The following is a 21,637-nucleotide window of genomic DNA, read 5'->3' as shown; positions in this document are numbered from 1 at the left end:
TTGACTTGCAAACTTTGGAGGTCTTGGAGGATGGGACGGGCTATATACGTGAACACTGAAGCTGAAAATGTTCTTTGTTTTCCTTCTTTTCCCATTGAACCTACGAAATTTTGAATCCCGTAAAGAAGGAAGGGAAAAAAAAAAAATAGAAAAAAAAAAAAAAACCCCTACTTGGAGCAAAATTGTCGGAGTTGTTCTTTTTTTGGGTTTTTTTTTTGGGTCATTTTTTTAATTTTTTTTTTTTTTTTTTTTTTTTTTTTTTTTTTTTAAAACTTTTCATTTTTTTTTTTTTTTTTTTTTAAAACTTGTCAGGTCAGCAATTTCAAAACCCTGTGAGTTCCGTGTGAGTTTAAACCTGTACGTGAAGAGTTATTGTTAATATATATTTTTTTTCAATATTCAATACTTTAAATGAAAAAATTCATCAAATTTTATTAATTTTAATAGAAAATGGTAATTAAGATTATTTAAGAAATATGATAAACAATAAAAATTTTGGTTTATCAAATATATTAGAATAATTTAACTTTTAAAAATAAATTAATTAACTAAAAATTTAATAACTATAATATTGTTTAATTTAAATAAATGGGGCAAAAAAATGAATGATAAAAGAAAGAATTAAACGAATACATAAATGGGGTGAGACTAAAATGGGTAATGGGACAAGAAAATGTCTGGCAGGGTCGAGGGTGGGTTTGGTCGTTTCTCCCCAAACATGCCCCGTTGCCAACCCTAATTCTAAGGGTTTGTTAGGTATAGTTTATGTGAATTTCATTTTTTCTTTCTAATTTACTTTTAATCATACCCTTTGTTGAAAAACTTTGCACGCAAGTTTATATTTTTTTTCTACTTTTTCATAAATATTTTTCGAAAAAAAATTCACATCAATAATTTCTTTTAAAAAAAAAAAGCCCTTATTTAGCTCTATTATCTAAAAAATTATATTTTCTTTATTTCTTATTTTTAATTACACATTTTTCAACAAAATAATATTACCTATAAATTCAAAATGAAGTTCAAAAAGAGGCTAAGATATTTATGTAGCGATTGCATACCGTTAATTAATTATTTTTCATCAATTTAGTAGTGATATTTGAAATTATAATAATATTGTTTAAATTAAATTGAAATGCAATGGCTCAGTCGAAATATTTTATATAAAAGTTCAGGGACTCAATTGAGATATTTCTGTAGTTCAGTGACTCAATTGAGATATATTTTTTAAAAAGTTCAGTGAGAACAGATGAAATATACCCTTTATGGATAGAGATTTATTGCTCCATAAACCCACTTCTCTCCCACGGATAGTTGATAATATACAACAATGGCTTCACTTTCTGCATTCTCAATTTCCACACCCAATTCCCATATTCTTCTCACTTCGTCGTCATCTAATTTCAGACCAATTCGATTGCAATTCCCATGTGTTCGATTTCAAAATAAAATCAAAATTTTCGCCATTGCTGCTTCTTCGAAGCGAAGGTTTCTTAGACCCACAAAAATAAGGTCTGTTGCAAAGGAAGAACAAACCCTTGTTCCGGAAGCTGAAGCTGAAGCATCTCCGCCGCCAGCTGCCGCCACTGCTGAGCAGACAGTCTCCCCTTCTGATGCCCTCACAATGTTCTTTCAGGTATTTCTATATATTTATTAAGGGGAAGCAAATTTGTTGAATAGAAACTCTTTGTAATGATTTCGGTTTCGATTCAAGGGAGCATAAGTGGTTTCGAGTCCATTTATGAAATTGTGCCCACATGAGACATGCTAGGATGACGAGGGAAAGTTTGATAATTTCTTACACAATCCATCATTTATATTATTACAATGGAACAATAATTAATGATTAATGTGGCGGAAATTCCTGTTATCTAGTAACTGCTAATTATCACTTGCCTGAGTTCTAAGCAAGAGTCTGTTAAAAATCATCATTCTGGCTTTGACTCCCGTTTTGTGCCTTCTTGAAATGTCTAGGCAGAAGGATCAATGATTGATGCTGCTATTCCCATAGTGACCAAAGCTTTGGAGGTATTCATTTATATAATATTTTTCCTTTTTCTTTTCGTTAACACCAGGTATTGAGGTTAAGTCGTATTTATCTAAATCTTCTCATGGGGTAAGACGCATACCTCATGGATTTTCTGTAATATGAATTGTTTTTACTAGTTGTTAGTGTTGACTTCGAAAATTGGACCTTCCACGTGACCAACTGATAGCTACTCCACATATTCCTCCCTGCACACAATCAACGCACGGTCAGACGCACATGGTCGGGACCAGCGGGGGTGGTGGCGGCCGTATACACTCCGACGGTCAAGTCAGATTCAGGTGATTGGAACAGTACCCAGAGGTTGTGTCAAAAACACTAAGGGGGAGGGGAAATTATATAAACTTGCTATGGAGTGCTATGTTGTAAGAGTTTCATTACATTTGCCTCTTGCCAAACCTTGGGTATTTATAGGTGGGATGAACCGTTGGATGTGAGACACGTGTATATATCTGACGGTATGAAGCATCCGCTCATAGGTTTCAATCAGCCACGTCTGTAGAGTGGGCGAGCAGTTTGTTTCTCCCGAGTTGAGTTGACATAAAGTTGATAAGTCACATCAACTAGCCTCATGGAGACGTCAAATCAATTTAAACCTTAGGTGTAGAGAGAATCTTGGCAAAAGTCTCTTTCTGAAATTGGCGGCGGATCTTATGACAGAGGTCCACTTCGCCTCGGCCCTCAGAAGCGAGGGTGCTTCGATCAGTTCAGCAGGATCGCCTATGTCTCGCAGTGTGGTATCAGGTCGTTGACATTGGTGAGATCACTTTGGAAACACTTCGGATGGGTGTCTATTAGGTCGGAATGTGTGGTGGTGGGCATTCCGAGGCGGTTCAGATAGGGGCGTAACAGTTAGCTCAATGTATTTATACTGTTTTTTAGTTGAGTTTATTTCTTTTTTGCATTTTGACTTGAGTAATGCTATTCATCTAGAGTCTCCAGTTGGAATGCATTTATGTACATTGGACATAGACATATGATGATCTAGACTCTAAATGTATAGCATTATTCTTTTGACTTATGCTGCTCAAGTAAATGTATGAAGACAAATTCCATCAGTTCGTAGCCAACTCTCGCTTCATGCTACTAGCCGTGGGAGGTCTAGGAAATCTGTTTAAGTGTCGTTGTATACATTTGTGATGGTTATCGTGATGATATTAGGTCAACTATAATTTTCGAAAGGACAGGAGCGAGTCGTACAAAATGCAAATGCGCGTTGACACTGAAACCTTTGAATTCCTAGGCAGCGGAAACCTCCTCTATAGTCCCTATATAAGGTTGCAATAGCTACACAGGGAAATGACCACTTCAATTTATATGACAGCATAGCTACACAGGGAACTGACCACTTCTATTTATATGGAGCGTTTGTCCAAGCTTAAAAAATGAGTTATACTTTATTTACAGCAAGTCAAAAACTGTAAGATTTTATGTTTAAAATTTAAAATTAAAAAACAACTTGTAAAAAATTTCAAAAATGCTTGGCAAAAAGGATACTTGAAGGTCACTTTCAAGCGTAACCAAACATGCTTCGAGCTCAATGGAGTCATCAGATTAGGTCTTCAATTCAAGATGGTAAAACACTGGCTGGCTGATTTTACCTTTCTTATATTCCTGCTGCTTGAAAAATTCTTCTTTGCTTAAAATTCGATGTCTGCTTCTAAAATATAATTCAAAAGTTGGGCACTATTTAATCTTCCAATTATAGATGAATCTATGAGTTCATGCATAGTCATTCTTTCTGAAGTGGATCTATTGTATTGTGTAGGAAGTAGAAGGCATTTCATATCTCAAAGTACAAGTTCGCGAGGGCATTGCCAGTGTGAAGGTGAGCTTCACTACCTGTTGCTGTTTACATTATATTACCAATTTTTTTCATTAAGATGTGGAGAAAGAAATTAGGTGGGGTGTAGAGAAAATTATTTCTGTATTTTATTCTTTTACTTTTTCTTAAATGAGTATTTCAATTTCGAACCCAAGAAAGCACTGAAAGACTTGAATGTGTATTTCATATGTGAATTCAGCTATAGTAATTTTGTCTAGATGCTTTCTAAGTCGAAATGCATCGCTTTTAACACCCTGAGAATATAGTGATAATTTGGTAAACTTCTTAGGACCATGTTTGGATAAGGTTAAAAAGTTTACTTAAAAGTAAATTATTTTGTCTTAAAATAAATAAATTCTTTAGATCAACATAAAAAATAAGCTAATTACTTATTTTGGCAGCAAGGTAAGAGTTACTTTGAAAATAAACAACTTATTTTACTTGAAGTAAGAAAAAGTTTAATTACACAAAGATACTTTTAAGAATCAAAAAGTTACTTTTCAGCTTATCCAAGCTTTCTTCTAGAAAATTATGAAACTGATCCATGGTTTGATTTTGCTCTTGCTTTCCTGTTTACAAGCTTCTGGTATCAAAGAGGGACAGTAACAGCTGGGCATAAGAACTGGACTGTGAATATTTATTTTGTAGCATAGAACAAAATATATATATAAACTGATGATGATCTCTTTCTATTTTGTGTAGTTAAGAAAGCAAACAACCGTACAAGCTACAGGGGTGGCTTCAAGTTTGGTCGAAATTATACAAGGGTCGGGCTTCAAATTACAAACATTGAATTTGAGCTTCCAAGATGAAGAGGATATCAGTTAGATTTTTAACTGCTTGGTCTTTTGGGGAATCCAACGACTTCATTTGAAGTTTTCTCTCAAATTTTGAGTAACAGATTGTAGTCGAACCCATTGCTAGTAGAGTTATATGCCCGTCTCTGTCGATTATGTTTGTAAAATTGTCTTATCTTGTGTATTACTAGGTGAACAATCAATCTATCATTTAAAGATGGCCACTCAGCTATAGCTTCATTTTCTGGTCTCATTTGTGAAATTTGGATTGTGAATTTTGTATATTTGGTATGTTAGACTAAATGGAACTCAATTAGACAACTAATCGACTTTGCCACATGCTTAGTCATGCATATATTATAAAATTGTATCTTGTATGACTAAGCTTAAAATTTCTTATAAGTAACATAAGTTGCTTTGCGAAGTTTGGCTACAAATTGGACCAAGTGAGATAACTAAACCATCCCCAACCAAAATTGTTTTTGCAAATGATAACCTAAACACCCTCCAATAAAGGATGGATTGAGAAAGTTGGAAGTAAACTCAAAATCTAGAAAAGTTTGTTATACTTTTCAACGGCATACCTCGTGTGCAACTTAATGAATGATCAGGATTCTGTAATAGAAACTGGATAAGACAATTGACAAATTTTATCATGTGTCTCTCTTTTGTATTTTGATCTTGTCTTGTTTAATTTAACGCATCAAACATGTTCCATGTATGCGTCTTAAGTGTCAAACTCGACTAAGCCAAAAATCACCCATGTTTTATGTTTCACTGATTTAAGCTGTCTTATAGCTATGTGCAGCTAGCTACCAGGAGTGCAACTCAACATTCTCTTAATGTAGTATATACCATAATTATACTTTTGAATTATCACTTATAAGTAGCTCTTGTCCTTGGTTTAATTCTTCTGTTCCTATCAAAAAATGGCTTTAAAAGAAGTGCTCTTATCCTTCTTCTTATAGCGTGTATAAAAGAGTTTAGATGGTTGAAACTTGAAGTGACGTACAAAGTTATTTTTTATTTTTTATTTATTTATTTATTTTTTATTTTTTTTGGGGACTCGATTCCGAATTTCTAACAATATTTTTAATTTTGTAGGTTTTTGAAAAAGTCTGCTTTCTGAAGAAATATATTTATGCTTGATTATTGTTGCCATTACATTGTGATTAACGTGTACATGATTCAAGTTCTTGTAAAGATTTTCCATGAAGAGACGTGAATCAATTTCTATACTAACTATTATCCAATCAAGGGCACGTTACTAAATAGAATTTGATATAATTCGACAGTAGGAAGAACAAAAATTTATTTTGTTTTCCTTCCTTAATACAGACTAATTTGTCGATGAATTAATTTACATTTCTCTAGTTTTTCTACACGAGAGGGGCATATTTTAAAACAATTTACATAGATCACCCTTGTTTGAGCCCCATTTTTCCCCCCTCAAAATACAATTTTCAACAGTGATTTGATCCCACTTCAATAATATTACACGTAAATTTAAAACTTTTATTTATTTTTAATCACATATTTTTCATCAATACACTATTCAAAAATGTATTTTCTAACATCCTTTCTCTAGTTTTTCTACACGAGAGGGGCATATTTTAAAACAATTTACATAGATCACCCTTGTTTGAGCCCCATTTTTTCCCCCTCAAAATACAATTTTCAACAGTAATTTGATCCCACTTCAACAATTTACACGTAAATTTAAAACTTTTATTTATTTTTAATCACATATTTTTCATCAATACACTATTCAAAAATGTATTTTCTAACATCCTTGAGATCAGATTCTCCTCCAAAAATACATAGGAAAATGACTTGGATAAAAAAAAAAAAAAAAATGTGACATGATTTAAGAACATGGGTTAAAATGGACTAAATTACCCCCTCAATCCTGTTTTAATTAAATTACAATTATTATGGATAATTTTAGAAACATAAAATGTCGGGTATGTTATAAGTAGTTGCCTTTGATTACTCAAAATATTATTGGACTTTGAGGAAAAAAGCCAATTGAACTTGTCTTCATAACATAATTTTATTGTTGGTCCATATGGTTCATTCGATATATCAACATTGTTTAGCATATATTTTTTAGATTTTTGGAAGAATATACGGTTAAAAAATGGAGAAAATTTGTGAATATTATAGAACATGTGATTGAAAATAACTTTAGAGAAAAATATTTTAAAAAATTTCTTTAAGAAACAAGCTTGGATGAACAATGAAGTTAATAATCAATACAAAATAATTAAAAATATAAAGTGCCTACATGATTTGATTTTTAGGTGGCTCATGTCGAGCTCTAGAATATTGGTTTATGGTACATATAGTTTTGTGCCTATCAAATTGATCATCAGTTTGAATATAGTAATTTAAAGTTTAAACTAATAACATAGACAGTTCGTTGGAGGATAGGGGATCTTCATCTTACTAAGTTCGTATTTGACTTTTATAACATTCATTTTCAACACATATTCACAGAAGAACATATTTTGCAGGTGAATTCAAGATTTTCATTATTTTTTAATTACATAAACTCAAAAAAAAAAAAACTATTTAAAACATCATTTTTCCTCAATTCCTCTGGTTAAATATATAGAGATATCGTTGATAATTGATTTGAAAATAGTGTAAAGTATGTTACATAACTCAGACTCTAAGATGGCTCGTGTCAAAGTATAGGACGAGTTAGTTTATAGTACTTCTAGTTTTATGCCATTTAATTTGATTATCAATTTGAATATAGCATTAGATGTGTATAGTCTTCAAGGAGTCCTTTTAAGTTCCGCCCGAATAGAGGCCAATTCGGTCGATGGTTTCGTATAGCGGATATTTCGTACTTATTGCATCTTTTGGAAAGCTTAATTATTTTTTAGAATGTCAAAAATACATTTTATGCATACGTAGGATCTACATCTTTTTATCTAAAAGCAATACCAAACAGCCCTTATTGACGTCAGCAAGACTTGTTCCTCGTTCCGTTAACTCAAATTACCCATTTAAAGCAACCTTCGTAAACATGAAGATCCAGCCGCCATTTGATGAGATCGAGGAAAAATCACTGAACCAGTTCCCTAAAAACCATACAATCCTAACCTTGAAAAAGCATGAGGGGAGGCAATGGGATCTTGGGAGTGAGTGCCAAAAATTCCCAAGAAACAAGCATCATCAAAACAAGAAAACAATGGTTGAAAAGAAAAGAGAAATGGCTGGTTGTTCTAGGAATTATACTCCACGCAGTGTACATGCTTAGCATTTTCGACATTTACTTCAAGACCCCTATTGTCCATGGCATGGACCCCGTCACTCCTCGTTTCACCGCACCCGCTAAACGCCTTGTTCTTCTTATTGGTACTGCTTTTCTATTTTGCACTCTTAGTGTTCGATGTTTTGTTTCAGTGAATGGTTTTAAGGATAATTAGAGTTTTGCAGCTGACGGTTTAAGAGCGGACAAATTTTTCGAACCGGATTCAGACGGGAATTACAGAGCGCCGTTTTTGAGGAGTGTAATTAAAGAGCGTGGTCGCTGGGGAGTATCGCATGCCCGGCCTCCCACTGAATCTAGGCCTGGTCATGTTGCAATCATTGCCGGCTTCTATGAAGATCCTAGTGCTGTCACAAAAGGTAGGCAATCTTTTTGATGTTTATTTTAATGCATCGAAGCGAGTTTTTCCAAGTTGTTCAGTGCCATGTATTATAATGGGAAAGTGCTTCATTTGTTACGTCTAATTGCAATCTGCTGGAGTATACGTGTGTATGTACAGGATGGAAGGCAAACCCTGTTGAGTTTGATTCGGTGTTCAATAGGAGTCGACATACATTTGCTTTTGGAAGCCCAGATATTGTTCCTATATTTTGTAGTGCTTTACCGCATAGCACTTGGAATTCGTATCCTCATGAATATGAAGATTTTGCCACTGGTTTGTTACATCCTTTTAAGTATGATTTGTTTAAATAGACCAGGTTTCTCATTTTGCCCTTATTCAATGCTTTACAGATACTTTATTGTTTATGCAGATGCATCCTTTTTGGATGAATGGTCGCTCGATCAATTTCAGAACCTTCTAAATAGGTCCAATGAAGATGCACACTTGAAGCAGCTTCTTCACCAAGATAACCTTGTTATATTTCTGCACCTGCTTGGTTGCGATTCAAATGGTCATGCTCATCGGCCCTATTCATCCATCTATCTCAATAATGTTAGGGTTGTTGACCGTATTGCTGAAAGGGTTTATGATCTTATTCAGAGTTACTTCAAGGACAATCTGACATCATATGTTTTTACAGCCGACCATGGGATGAGTGACAAAGGTTGGATATGTCTGTATTCCATTGCATTAGTTAGAATGCCACTTGCTGAAATCAATATTCAATTTAGTTTATGAATCTGGTATATGGCATGCTGAATTGCTATATTTTCATTATAGGAAGCCACGGCGATGGACACCCTTCAAACACTGATACTCCCCTTGTTGCTTGGGGAGCAGGTGTTCGATACCCAGTCCCAGTTTCCCACAATCATCATTCTGAGAATACTGTTCTCTTTGTTGACAAGCACGTGCATGACATGCCAACTCCACCAGAGTGGGGTCTTGATGGCATCGAGAGACTAGATGTTAACCAAGCTGATATTGCACCATTGATGGTTGTACAAATTACTCACCGGTGGACCTTTTTGTTTAAACTCCAGATTCTGTCATTTGAAATGCCTCTTACATTTAATTCTCATTTTCTTTTTAAACTTTTGGCAGTCAACGCTTCTTGGTTTGCCAAGCCCTGTAAATTCAGTTGGGAATCTGCCTCTTGGATATGTCAGTTTTAGTGAGGTGCGTTGCAATTCTTTTCAACAATTCATGATTGAGCTATCTGATGGCGACATAATTTACTTATTTCTGCCTTTTGTCATTCTCTCAATAATTTTTCCCATTTTACTGGAATTGATTGGTGGATAAGTGACTCAGGATTGATTGTTTTACCAGGTGGAAGAAGTTGAGGCTGTGCTTGCTAATACGAGACAAATTCTCAACCAATTTCTTCGCAAGTCACGTATCCTTTATACTGAAAATGCCACTACTATTATAAAATGCAACAAGCTTGACTATTTCAAAAGCCATTAAACACCAGAGTGAGAGACACATACATGCTTCTATTTGGTTTCCTGGCCTCAGACGAAATACTTTTTAATTTCCCAGAATTTTGAAGTTAGTTTATTTTAGGAAAAGAAAATGTTTTTGCTTTCTTGTTTCTGAGTTGTCACTTTTTGAAGTTTGTCATTGTTTGCCTATTAGTTTTAACTATTTCTAGCATCTAGGCAGTGGAGGATCCAGGGGCGGCGACTGCTTCCCAACATTTTGAAATTTCTTTAAGTCATTGTTGAAATTTTGATTTTTTTTCTTTTTATAATATAGAGATAATACATGTGCATTTTGCTCCTTCAAAAATTTTTTCAGCTACCATCGTCAAAATTTCTGGTTTGACTACTGCATCTAGGGTATTTATTATATTTGATTAAAGTTACCTTGACATATATTTTAGAGTTAAAGGAGTCAAACTCGTTACATTTCAAACCTTTCAAACCCTTGGCCAATTATTCTCGGGTATTGGATGAAATAGAATATTTGATATCTGTTAGGGACTATGAAGCAGCGAAGAATCTATCTGAAAATCTTAGAAGCTTGGCACTGGAAGGGCTTCATTACTTTCAAACTTACGACTGGTTGATGCTGATGACTTTTATTTCACTTGGCTATGTTGGGTGGATGATCTACCTTATACTTCACGTGTTGCAATCTTATACTTTGCTGCCGGTAAAACTTTTTGAAAAGGAGCAAGTAGTTAATCTGAGAAACAATTCCGGAAAGGTACATAAACTTCCATAATTATGTGCCCAAATCTCTAGAAACTTTCGTTTCCTTTTTGTGGACAGGGAGTTCAAAAGTTTCAGTAGTTTTGTTTGCATGTTTTTTTATTGATTGGGGGCTTTGGAGATGGATGCACGGTAAGGCCATCAATGAGAAAAATTATGCAATATTAAACAAATTAGCACGGTTACTCTGGGGAGGGGGGCGGAGGGGAGGTGAGAAAAATATATTGTAGAAAACATTGAACTCTGAGAGGCGGAAAAATATCTTGAACATGAAAATAGTCCAGTATAATTATCCTATCTAGAAATATTAAAGAAGAAACTTTGACTCTCTATCCTATCTTTAAGTTGTAATATTCGAAAATCTAAAAAATTATCACAGGCCTGGGACTGGAAGAGAAAATTTAAGTAATCAGTCAGAATATTTCTCTCATCTAGTGTGAACATTTGGGAGTGGCATCTATATTCATTCTTTGGAATCAGTCACCATATCAGTAAATTAGCATTGTTAGCTATCATGAGTGTAGTTAATGAACATAACTATCAAACTTATGATATTAGAAAATCTAAAAGAGTCATCAAAGGTTTGGGACTGGAAGAGAATTTAAGTAATCAGTCTGAATGTTTTCTCATGTAGTATGAATATTGGGGACTGCATCTATCTTCGGAGTATTTGCTTCACTTCATATATTGCACTCATGATATCAAACTTCATTTGTTACGATTCACCTTTTCTCACTGTTTCTACTTTATGGTAGGTATATGTTGCTGGATGCCTATTCATGGGATTAGTGTGTATTCTACTACTTGTGGAGCATTCTCCTCTTCTTTATCATGCATATTTTGCAATGACAATATTACTATGGACCCAAATATTTAGTGAATATCAATTCATAAAAGCACTGTGGAGAGATATGCAACGAAGAGAAGTTTATTATTTCATAAAACTTATAGCCACTTGCATTGTCTCGGTGTTCGTTCTTGAAATCCTGGTACAGTTTTGTCATATGCTATGTTTACTTCCCAAGTAGCCATGTTACATGGAGCGATCTGAACTGCATTCGAGTGATTCAGTTTAATATTTTATGCAGGTGAAAAGCTTCATGGAGAGGAAGCTGTATACTTGGTGTTTCTTGTTTGTTGGAGTTACTGCTTCAATTTACCTTTTTTACTTGATACCATGGAGATCTGGAGTGCCAATTTTTGTATGGCTCTCATGTTGGTTTTTGTCTGTATTTACTTTGATGCCTGCTGAAATTCCAGATAATACTCAACTAGTGTAAGTTATTCTCTCTGTGTTTTTTTTTTTTATTTTTATTTTAAATCAACCTTCTCTTTTGCAAACTTTAAACTTCTGAGCAGACTTAGACTATTATTTATCATTATTGAAGATAATATTTAAATAGCGTACATGTGGCCATATGTAACAAATTAATCTTTTCGATCAAGTGGTTTAATACAATATCAAAGTATTTAAAGGTCTTGAAGTCTCATGGCCACCTTTTAATAAACTTGTGCATGTGTAAGGCTTTGATGGAAGAAAATAAATTCTATGTTCACGTGAGGAAGTGTATTAAAGACAATATTTAAATGATATAAATGTGAATATATCTAACCGTTTAATCTTTTAGATCAATTGGTTCAATAAAATGATTTAAGAAAAATAGGTATTGCCATATTTAGGGCTCAATTGCAATCTACGTATTGGACTCAGCTTGCACCAGTCTGTTGAATGGTTGTTTAGCATATTGGTTGAGCCAAGCTCAAAAATCTTATATACATTCCTTAAAACTAAATTCAACCTCAAGTCTTATGCTTGGTTACATACTTATATTCAATTCACATGATGTTTTTCAATTTATGCAGTGGAAAGATCAATGTAGGAATGAGAAACTGATGATGAATGCTAGCTAGTTAACAATGATCAATTAAAAAAGAAGGGGGAAAAAGAGAGAAGAAGAGAGAATTTAGAGTAAGACTTGTAATTGTATTCAACGATAAAAGTTGCGTTCTATTACAAATAAAGAGCCTCTTTATATAGAGTTTAAGTAAGATCATTAAGGAAAAGTAGAGTTTCCTCTACAAGGAAATAAAATAAAGTCTTACAAATGCAATAATAGAAAATTAGGAAAATACTGTAAACTCTAATTGATCTAATTTCTCCTATGCCTAGAATAGACTTTCCATGTTGCATCAGAAACTTTTTCTACAAGTGCTCTCATTAGAATTTGTATCCTTGCTCGACATATTATTGTTGGGGTTTGGGGTGTTATAATTTGTGGCTGAATTCCTTGCGTTTGTTAGAATCTTCAGCTTTTATGAGAAAATATTTTTATGGATGTTAAATATCTCCAGACTTGCACAAAATTTTTAAGTTGTAAATTTTTCTACGAATGCATTTTGACATAATTAAATAATTTCTTCATCCTTATATCTAATGAATTCTTGCATTTTTGCCATTCCATTTCTCCTATTTTTATCCCCAGTCGAAATGTGTAATTGTGAGTTTTAACTCTTTGATAATCCTAAGCTTGTTCCATGCAATGTGTGGTTCTGTTTTGCTCAACTATGATTGCGAAAATGTTACTTTCCTTCAGTTGGGGATGTATAGGTGGCAAAACTCATTCATTTATTGAAATCTTCTGCTTTTATGAGGAAATCAGATTTTGTTACGGATATTAAAATTTTTTCCAGACATGCACAAACTTTTTTATTTAGTTGTAATTTTTTCTATGTAAGCATTTTAACATCATTGAATTAGTTTTCTGTTCTTATATCTAGTGAATTTTTGTGTTTTTTTCAAGCCCAGTTCTACTATATTTATCCCCAGTAGAATTTGAGGCATCTTACCCTTACACTTTTGAGTTCTAACTCCTTGATAATCCTAAGCCTGTATTGTGCATATGTTGTTCTCCTATGCTCAGCTATAATTGTGACAATGTTGCATGCCCTCATCTATTCAGACTGGAAATTTGGTTGAAATACATATAGTTACATACCATGCCATGTATTTGCTTATGGTTTAACTTTTCTTTCAGAACTCTCTTTTTATTTATGGTTTTTTATATAATTGAAAATGACATTTGAGCATGAAACAGAATTAGCGTCGAGAATAGCCTGAAGAAAGTTACATGTCAGTTTATTTGGAATTTTTGTTTTTCTTTCCTGTAGAGTTGCTAGTGGATTCTTGATTATTGTAATTGGAGGAGTTGCAAGATATCTAAATAAGCATGCTGGAGATAGTAGATATTGGCTTAGCCTAACACGTGACATGAAGAAATCCAAGTTCCCAATGCTCTTTCAGTTGCAGGTTTGCTTATTGTTTTACTTGTCCTCACTCTGTTTTTACAATTGTGTCCAAAGAAAGACTTAATTTAAGATCTTTGCTTCTATGAAACAGATTCTTCTGGTTGGCATTTCATCACTGATGGTCTCCCTGTCAACATCACATAGAACCGAGAAACAGGAGTTGCTTGTATTACACCAAGTAATAAATTGGTTAATTGCAGGTATTGTTTTGGCTCTTTTTCATGATATTAAAAATTTAGCTGAAAATTTGAGATTGTTATCTTCTTTTTGTGCTTACTATTAAAGCGAGTGTTGTCATATACTGAAATCATATTTATGGTCAACAGAAGTACTCTTTTTTTTCTGAAGGCTTCGCGACTGGCTCAGTAACCATAGACCTCCATTAATACTGGAGAGCATTTTGATAATTTTGTAGAGCCACCTCTCAGTGTTCAATATTATCTGAAGATAGTTTGAAGCATAAACTCTATTTTTGTCATTAGCACATTGTAACAGACGTGTATTATGGGCTATTATGTAAATTTACATAGCTACTTCGGTTTTCATAAATGGTTCTTTTTGTAGGTTTTTCCCTGGTTCTTCCGCTTTTTTCGGCTGTTGGTCTCTTGTCTAGGCTTACTTCAATATTTCTTGGTTTTGCGCCTGCCTTCCTCCTCCTGTCAATTGGGTATCCTTCATTCCTAAAACTGATCTCGTGAAAAGACTTGAAGCTGTTGTGCATGTAAAGAATATATTCTGGAGATTTATTTGTGATGTTTAAAATTTTGTGACTCCTTACAGATATGAAGCTGTCTTCTATAGTGCACTTGCTCTTGCACTTTTGGCATGGATATTATTTGAGAATGCTATTCTCTGTACAAGTAAAGTGAACAGATCTCCATCTTCAATAAATGCTATGGAGGATAACATTATTGTTTCACATGATGATCGGCATCTGCAGTTATCTGATATGCGAATTCCCTTAGCCTTTGTAAGTTACAGTGTAGTTCATTTTTTTAGTCTATTCTTGGTTAAATTTAAATGTTTTTGAAATTGTAGTCTGTGCATTACATGTCTCTGTGTGTGTGCAATTGCACCAGAAAAGAAATAAAGGATAGTGAAGAGTGCTCTCTCGTTTATGTCCCAACAATATAAAATCATTCACTTGTACACCCTTAGCTTTTAAGTCACAGCCCTCAGCAAGTAACCATGTTGATCATGCATCTGTCAAGTGTTTTCACGAACTAATTTTGTGCATACTATTATTACCTAATGCAGGATTTTCTTCCATTTTTTGTGCTATTTGATTTTCTTATAATATATTCGTCATACTTCACTTTTTGACCTGGTTTTTCCCTACAATGACATGATGCACCCAAGAAAACATGGACACAATCTTAACAATGAAATAGATAAAGGATTTTAAGGTCAATACAACTGTATTCCACCAATAAATCAACTAATGAATAAAAGGCCTTTTAACAAGAACAATACCAATGGGAAAAGGTGTTTTACTTTAAACTCCCTAACCAATTCAATTGAAGTAAGTTGCTTCACTCCCTTGAATAAACTATATGTCTGTTTTTGAAGTTCAAATGTTTTGTTAGATATAATACTCGTGATCAAGTAAAATGCCTTGTAAAATTTCCATGTTTCAATTCAACCATAAGAGGGGTTTCAGGTTGTGCTTGTAGATTAAGTGCCATTGAATGTCTGAAAGTAGTGGGCTGTCTACTTAACTTTTTTATGTTTATATACTTTCTGAACAGATGGTCTTCTTCAACATTGCATTCTTTGGAACTGGTAACTTTGCGAGTATTGCAAGTTTTGAGATTTCGTCTGTTTATCGATTCATCACAATTTTCAGTGTAAGTGGATGATCGAATGCCTTGATTTTACTTTTCAAGTATTGTTGAGACTGCTAATATCGTATAATTTGTTTTCCATTGCAGCCATTTCTGATGGCGGCCCTTCTCATTTTTAAATTGTTAATACCCTTTATACTTGTCATGTAAGTGCATTTACCTAACACAATTAATTGATGACAAGAAACTGCTTCGCATGAATTAAGAAAGCCTGTTCCTTCTTTCCTTTTTTTTTCCCCATGAAGTTAAAAGTATGGAATACCATGTGCAAAATTTGTGATTTTGATCTGGTTCTGACTTTAGCTTAGAGTTTGCTTGTGAAATATTTTGACAATTTTTCTCTTTCTGGATTTATATTGGTGTTGGTATCATGTCCTGTAGCTTAGTTTCATGGCGGAGATCACAATGACGATACTATGTTTTCCAGACATTTGAATAGAAAGTTCATTTAAGTTATATATTTATAGTGAAATTAGTATTATTGTTTCCCTTTTAGGTCAGTTGAATTGAATAACATGGATTTATCTTACTGGATTCCATGGAGCCTAATTATATAGTTCACTTAACCCCTCAACTCTGGATCAACCTAGCTTCCTATGTGATATTAGGAATTTGATGGGACCATTTTTTTTTATGTGAGATCATATTGAGGGTGAACCGATATAAAGCTTTGCTTTTTTCAGATTTCTGCTTGTTTTGATTGCTTACGTAATTCGGTTTAGGGCTTACTCTGCAATACGTCTTTCTGGTCTCATCGCAAGTTATGTACTCATTTTGCTGAAACTAAAATGCAGTTGTGCGTTTAGTGCAATTACAAAATTGATCCAAGTTCCATTGTTGGGATGCTATTTCCTTGTTATCTGCTGTTCGGATGTAATGACAATCCACTTCTTCTTCCTGGTACAGTCTTCACAGCTCTGATTACATTTTTCTTGACTTGTTCAGCAATCAATTCTCTGTTCATGAAACAGATTTTTCGCCTCTATCGACAATGTGAAGATTATATTATTGATTATTGATTTCCTTTTTCCATTGCTTGTTTGATGTTCAGTCTGTTAAATTTTCTCTTGGGGTTGGCCTAATATAATTTTATTATGCTCAAAAATGACATTGGTATTTTCTCTAAGATCTTCAACCTCTCTAACTAATATTCCGATGGATAACAGGTCCGAAATACTGGTAGCTGGATGGAAATTGGCAACAGTATTAGCCATTTTGGAATAATGAGTGCCCAGGTTGTGTTTGTTCTCTTGCTTTTTGCCCTTACGAATGTTTACACGAAAGATATTCAACCAAGATCTAGGAAGCAGTTTACACGAAAAGCATTGTGATTCATTTGAAACCTTAACCATTGTTCCTGTTCTGCAAAAGTTAGGTCCTTCAATTTTGTGAACTCGAGCTTTTACATTGTAATAGGCATCTCTGTTATTCTTTTTCTCATGTGTGCTGTGCAATGAAAACTGACCAAAATAGCACTTTCTTATGAATTTTTTGCTTATCCTTTGTAAATGATCCAATAATGAACGGAACAAACTCAACAAAGTGAGTCGACCCCATATTTCTTAGGAACATTTTTTTTTTGTCAGCAAGAAATGCAACGATTAGTGATTGAATTTGGGGGCATTGGAACTGAAAATAGAATGGATTTGTATTATTTATATACGACTTCCACTTTAAAAGGATCAATTTTATGCTGCCAGTTAAGCATTTTGGCTGGCTTTTGGATCACTCTGTTGATATATTTATCGCATTTCATTGATGTTAACTTCCAAAACTGCTTGATCGGATTAAATGCATAGCAAAGTGGTACTGACCTTCAAACCTTGTGGTTAAAGACGAGTTAGGTGACAACTAAGGGAAGTGGTGTCAACGAGATGAAACTCGAGGATTGGGCTCGACTCGAGTAAAATGATCTAAGCTTTTTGGAGAGATCGAATCGAGCTTTTGCCCAGTCAAGAAATCTAGGCTTGGCTTGAGCTTATCAGGTCGGGTCGGGCCGAGCCAAGTTTTTATTTATTTATTTATTATTAACTTCATAACAATTCTAACATTTTTTTAAAAAATAAATAAATTAAATTTGTCTAATTTTTACGAACTATAAATCAAATAAAAGTTACCATCCTCCTCTTTTTTCGAGGCTTGGGACAGATTACAATCAACGTAGGCGGAGTTAAAATTCTACATGAATAAAATATTTTGTATACAATTTTTTTAAGACAAATAAATTTTAAAGTTACGTATTTTTTTAAAATTAACTAATTTTAAAACTTACAATATCCTTATGCTTGGATTTCTTGCAACTCTTCAATTATTGTGTTGTTAACTTGTTTTTTAATACGTAATTTTGCATATTCCCAATCCTTAAAGCATATTAAAGATTCTAATATATCTTCTTTTAGTTTCGATTGTTCGTCAAATCAAACTTGACAGTCTAAACTAAATGCAACCTCGGATGCCATTGTAGACAAAGGAAGTGTTAGTAGATCATATGTAATTTTTGATACAGTTGGATATTGTTTTTTACCATGGTAGAAGACTAAATTCCTGTAATTTTTTCGGTTGTAATACATTACGAACGTCCATGCGCATATATTTAGCTAATTCAGACGGAATTTTAAGATTGTTCCACTAACATTTATCGCTCTAGATATTGATGAACTAAAACTAAATGAAGAAATACTTGTATTGGTGTCCAAATAATTTCATAAATCATTTGAATTTGTTGAAATATTTCTTCAAAAAGAACTTTGGAAAGTAGAACTGCTTTGACCTACCTTTTCAGCGTAATAGTTATATATTTCACATAATGTAAAATTTATATGCACATGTGATAATCTAAATTCATGAAATTTGAAATCCCCTTTATAATAGCTTTTGTGCCAATTAAATTAAATCGAAGGTCCATCACTGAAGCTATTAAAAAAAAAAAAAAAAAGAGGATAACTCTTCCTAATATTTACGAAATTTTAACTCCATGGAGTAGATTACTTCAACAAAAATTGGCAAATTCCAATATTTATGAAATGTTTGCGAAATAGAAATATAAAAAAAATATCGTAAAACATGTGAAGATGTAGAGTGATAAACACCACCACATTCATTTGTGGTATTGAAAAAGGTTTAAAAAATTCCTCCATTCACACAAAATGCAATAGACCATTCTTAATCTTCCAAATTATATTTAGGTTCATATATATGCCTACCATTATAACATAGTAAAATAACTTTATTATAATTTTCACACGAATGTAACATAAGATATGTAGAGTTTCATCTATTGTTATATCAGTGACAAATGATTTTTCTTGTAGGCTATACTCTGCATAAAAATTGTTAAATGCTTGCTTTCTGGTTGGTGACACAGTAATAAAATTTATTACTTATCTAATTTTATTTAAAGGCAATTTTATATGTTCTAATCCATATTTCACAATCAAATTGATAATGTGTCATATTAATGTCATTAATAAATTTATTGACAACAAATTTGTTCATATTAGCATTATCTTGGTTGCATTATGAGAATATTCTACACATCTAAATGCACTAATCTTTTTGTGTAGAAGTCATATGTGATTAATGTAATGAGCCGTTGCAGCAATATAACTTTTTTTGTTAGCACCGGTCCATAATTCCAAGGTAAATGATATAACACTATTAAAAGTTTTTAGTTTAATAGCAATTTGTTTTATTTTGTTAAATAATTTCCCATTTTCTTTTGTCAAATAATTTCACAGTCTCTGAACGATGAGTGTCTGTACAACAAGAAGTATACTTGGTTGAAGATAATTTTTTATGAGTCGAGTAAAGTATATTGAATCTATCATCATAAGCAACATCTTTGCTGTAATAGCGTATGCAGTCATTCTTTTGCGAAATCTTTCTAGTAAATATACAATAGTGGAAAGAGTAGAATCGAAACCATTAAACACTAATTCAGTCCGTTTTGGATCGAGACTAACTGATTTCACTTTGTAACTCCTTAATATGTGCCTATTCAAATGCAGTGTTTGAACTGAGCTTCCAATTAAATTCTTTGTCATAGTAATTGCAAAATGTTTTCTACATATCAACTTCATTTTGAACGCCAACCTTTTTTAGTATCATATGTTGCCAACAATTTGAAGATTCTTTTTTTGACCTTTTAGTAGTCTCGAGTACTTCTTCCTCTTTGATTTCCTCCAACTGAATCGAAACATTTTGAGATGTATTGTAGCCAGCTAGAATACTTGAACTATCCTTAAACTGATAAATTCCATCCTAGTAAAATTTATCTATATTCTAAAATTATTATATCAAAGTGAAAAAGTGAATATTAGAGGGAAAAATTTTGAGATTAAATTTGAAACTTAAAACTAGAATACTGCAAGTTAAAATTGATTGAAAAAAATTGATATGAAACTAAATAATCTAACCCATATTTATAACCAAAAAAATCAAACCGTTTAAACTGAATTTGAAATCAATTTCAAATTCGATAAACAATCAAATAGCTATCGATAGCTTGCAACTGTCTGCCTTAACAGGCTACAGATTTGTTGTCGATCTCGATAGTAAATTTGCTACCACTTTAATTTTTTTGGGCTTAGGGCAGCCCGGGCTCAAACCGATGCCTTGAAATGGGGTTTTGATAGCAAATCTACTGCCATTTTAAATTCTTTGGGCCCAGGCTGGCTTGGGCTCGAACCGATGCCTAGAAATGGGGCTCAATCCGAGCTTCGACTTGATTTTTTCGAGCCACGAGTATGACCGGCTAGGGCTTTTCTTAGGCCGTGCCACGGGCCGCCCAAGCCCACGACTCTAATTTACATCTCTAACTAAGGGTGCCTTTGGTCTTGATAGGGATGTCAATTGGGCCGAGCCGGCTCGGTTCGTCAAAGCTCAGGTCATGGGCTGCTCGGGCTCGTCAAATGACGAGCCCGAGCTCGAGCCGAGCGGGGGGTCGATTCCAACGAGCAGAGCCCGCTCGGCTCGTCGAGCTCGACGAGCGGCTCGTCCAAAAAAGTGGAAAAAATTAAAATTTTATCAACAAAAATTGAAAAATTTGCAAAAAAAAATAAAAATAAAAAAAAATTAAAATAAAATTTCACGAGCTCGCGAGCCGCTCGTGGGCTCGGCTCGGCCCGCGCAAGCCGCTCGTGGGCTCGGCTAGGCTCGGCCCGGCCCACGAGCTCGTGGGCCGAACCGAGCTCGCCCACAAGCAACGAGCCGAGCCCGAGCTCGGCTGGTGAAAAACGAGCCACGAGCTCGTGGGTTAACGAGTCGAGCCGGCTCGACTCGACCCACTGCCACCCCTTGCACCAAATAAGGATATTTTTTCCTATCCGATGTTTGGTATAGATAGTACTTAGATTATATCAACCCAGTCAAGTTATAGTACATATCTGAATAAATTGAACCTCTATAAATAGACGAGTTAAGACCTAATAGAAATGTGATTGCGTACTATCACAAATTTTAAATATTATAAATTTACCACGCGATACACCAATTTTATCCCTACATGCCACTGTTAGAATGTTCAGACCTAATCTCCTGTCCCTAGTATACAGGATATTAGTTTTTCGCAATTGATGTGGTTGCCATGTCAGTGGTCTATTTTTTTATTTTTATTTTCTTCCCTTACCATTGCTTGTCCACCCCTCCCTAGCCATTGCTTATCTACCCCTCCCACCTCTTACCATTTCCGATTTAGTCTTTCTGCCCATCTCTTTTCAGTTCTCCAACCACATTTTCCTTTTTCCTTCGATGCTGTTTGCTCCTCGTCGTCGACTTCATTCCCGCCCTCGTAGTTGAAATTTGTGTATCTTACGGTAATATCACTACATGTCCTTTTTTCCTCTATCCTCGTCCCTTTTACTTTGTCCACATACTCACCATCGACGTGTCTCCTTGCAGCAGTAATCGGACTCCATATTTTCTCTATTTAAGCTTTCC

The 21,637-nt window shown here is 34.1% G+C and overlaps 2 protein-coding genes across 3 annotated transcripts; both read left to right on the top strand.

Moving 5' to 3' along the window:
• Positions 1 to 1,265: 1,265 nt before the first annotated feature.
• LOC111396999 lies at positions 1,266 to 4,917 on the top strand. Its single transcript, XM_023023655.1, has 4 exons — positions 1,266 to 1,633; positions 1,972 to 2,025; positions 3,813 to 3,872; positions 4,572 to 4,917. Exons 1-4 carry the CDS (start codon positions 1,328 to 1,330, stop codon positions 4,695 to 4,697), a joined length of 546 nt encoding a protein of 181 aa, XP_022879423.1. The 5' UTR covers positions 1,266 to 1,327; the 3' UTR covers positions 4,698 to 4,917.
• Positions 4,918 to 7,659: 2,742 nt separating this feature from the next.
• Positions 7,660 to 17,389, top strand: LOC111396998 (GPI ethanolamine phosphate transferase 1). 2 transcript variants are annotated; one of them, XM_023023654.1, is made up of 18 exons: positions 7,664 to 8,035; positions 8,117 to 8,308; positions 8,449 to 8,604; positions 8,702 to 8,995; positions 9,112 to 9,329; positions 9,436 to 9,510; positions 9,664 to 9,730; positions 10,220 to 10,545; positions 11,306 to 11,539; positions 11,639 to 11,826; positions 13,719 to 13,857; positions 13,948 to 14,056; positions 14,421 to 14,523; positions 14,637 to 14,826; positions 15,605 to 15,703; positions 15,788 to 15,846; positions 16,495 to 16,600; positions 16,867 to 17,389. In XM_023023654.1, the coding sequence occupies exons 1-18, from the start codon at positions 7,792 to 7,794 to the stop codon at positions 17,029 to 17,031; spliced, it is 2,964 nt and encodes a 987-aa protein (XP_022879422.1). In that variant the 5' UTR covers positions 7,664 to 7,791; the 3' UTR covers positions 17,032 to 17,389. The 2 variants fall into 2 exon arrangements, 1 of the variants encoding a protein (XP_022879422.1); XR_002703106.1 differs by lacking the exon at positions 15,788 to 15,846 and having other exon boundaries at positions 7,660 to 8,035.
• Positions 17,390 to 21,637: the final 4,248 nt, after the last annotated feature.

This window comes from Olea europaea, chromosome 7 (assembly GCF_002742605.1).
Source record: "Olea europaea var. sylvestris chromosome 7, O_europaea_v1, whole genome shotgun sequence".
NCBI lineage: Eukaryota > Viridiplantae > Streptophyta > Magnoliopsida > Lamiales > Oleaceae > Olea > Olea europaea.
The sequence above is the reverse complement of the archived record's forward strand: the minus strand, read 5'-3'. Positions and strand labels throughout refer to the sequence as shown.

Bases quoted from the DNA above. Each gene is read 5' to 3' on its own strand.
- LOC111396999 (XM_023023655.1), top strand. From the start codon at position 1,328: ATGGCTTCACTTTCTGCATTCTCAATTTCCACACCCAATTCCCATATT. The intron at 1,634-1,971 runs GTATTTCTATAT...TGAAATGTCTAG, and splicing joins CCCTCACAATGTTCTTTCAG to GCAGAAGGATCAATGATTGA. The intron at 3,873-4,571 runs GTGAGCTTCACT...TATTTTGTGTAG, and splicing joins AGGGCATTGCCAGTGTGAAG to TTAAGAAAGCAAACAACCGT.
- LOC111396998 (XM_023023654.1), top strand. From the start codon at position 7,792: ATGAGGGGAGGCAATGGGATCTTGGGAGTGAGTGCCAAAAATTCCCAA. The intron at 8,036-8,116 runs GTACTGCTTTTC...AGAGTTTTGCAG, and splicing joins ACGCCTTGTTCTTCTTATTG to CTGACGGTTTAAGAGCGGAC. The intron at 11,827-13,718 runs GTAAGTTATTCT...TCTTTCCTGTAG, and splicing joins CCAGATAATACTCAACTAGT to AGTTGCTAGTGGATTCTTGA.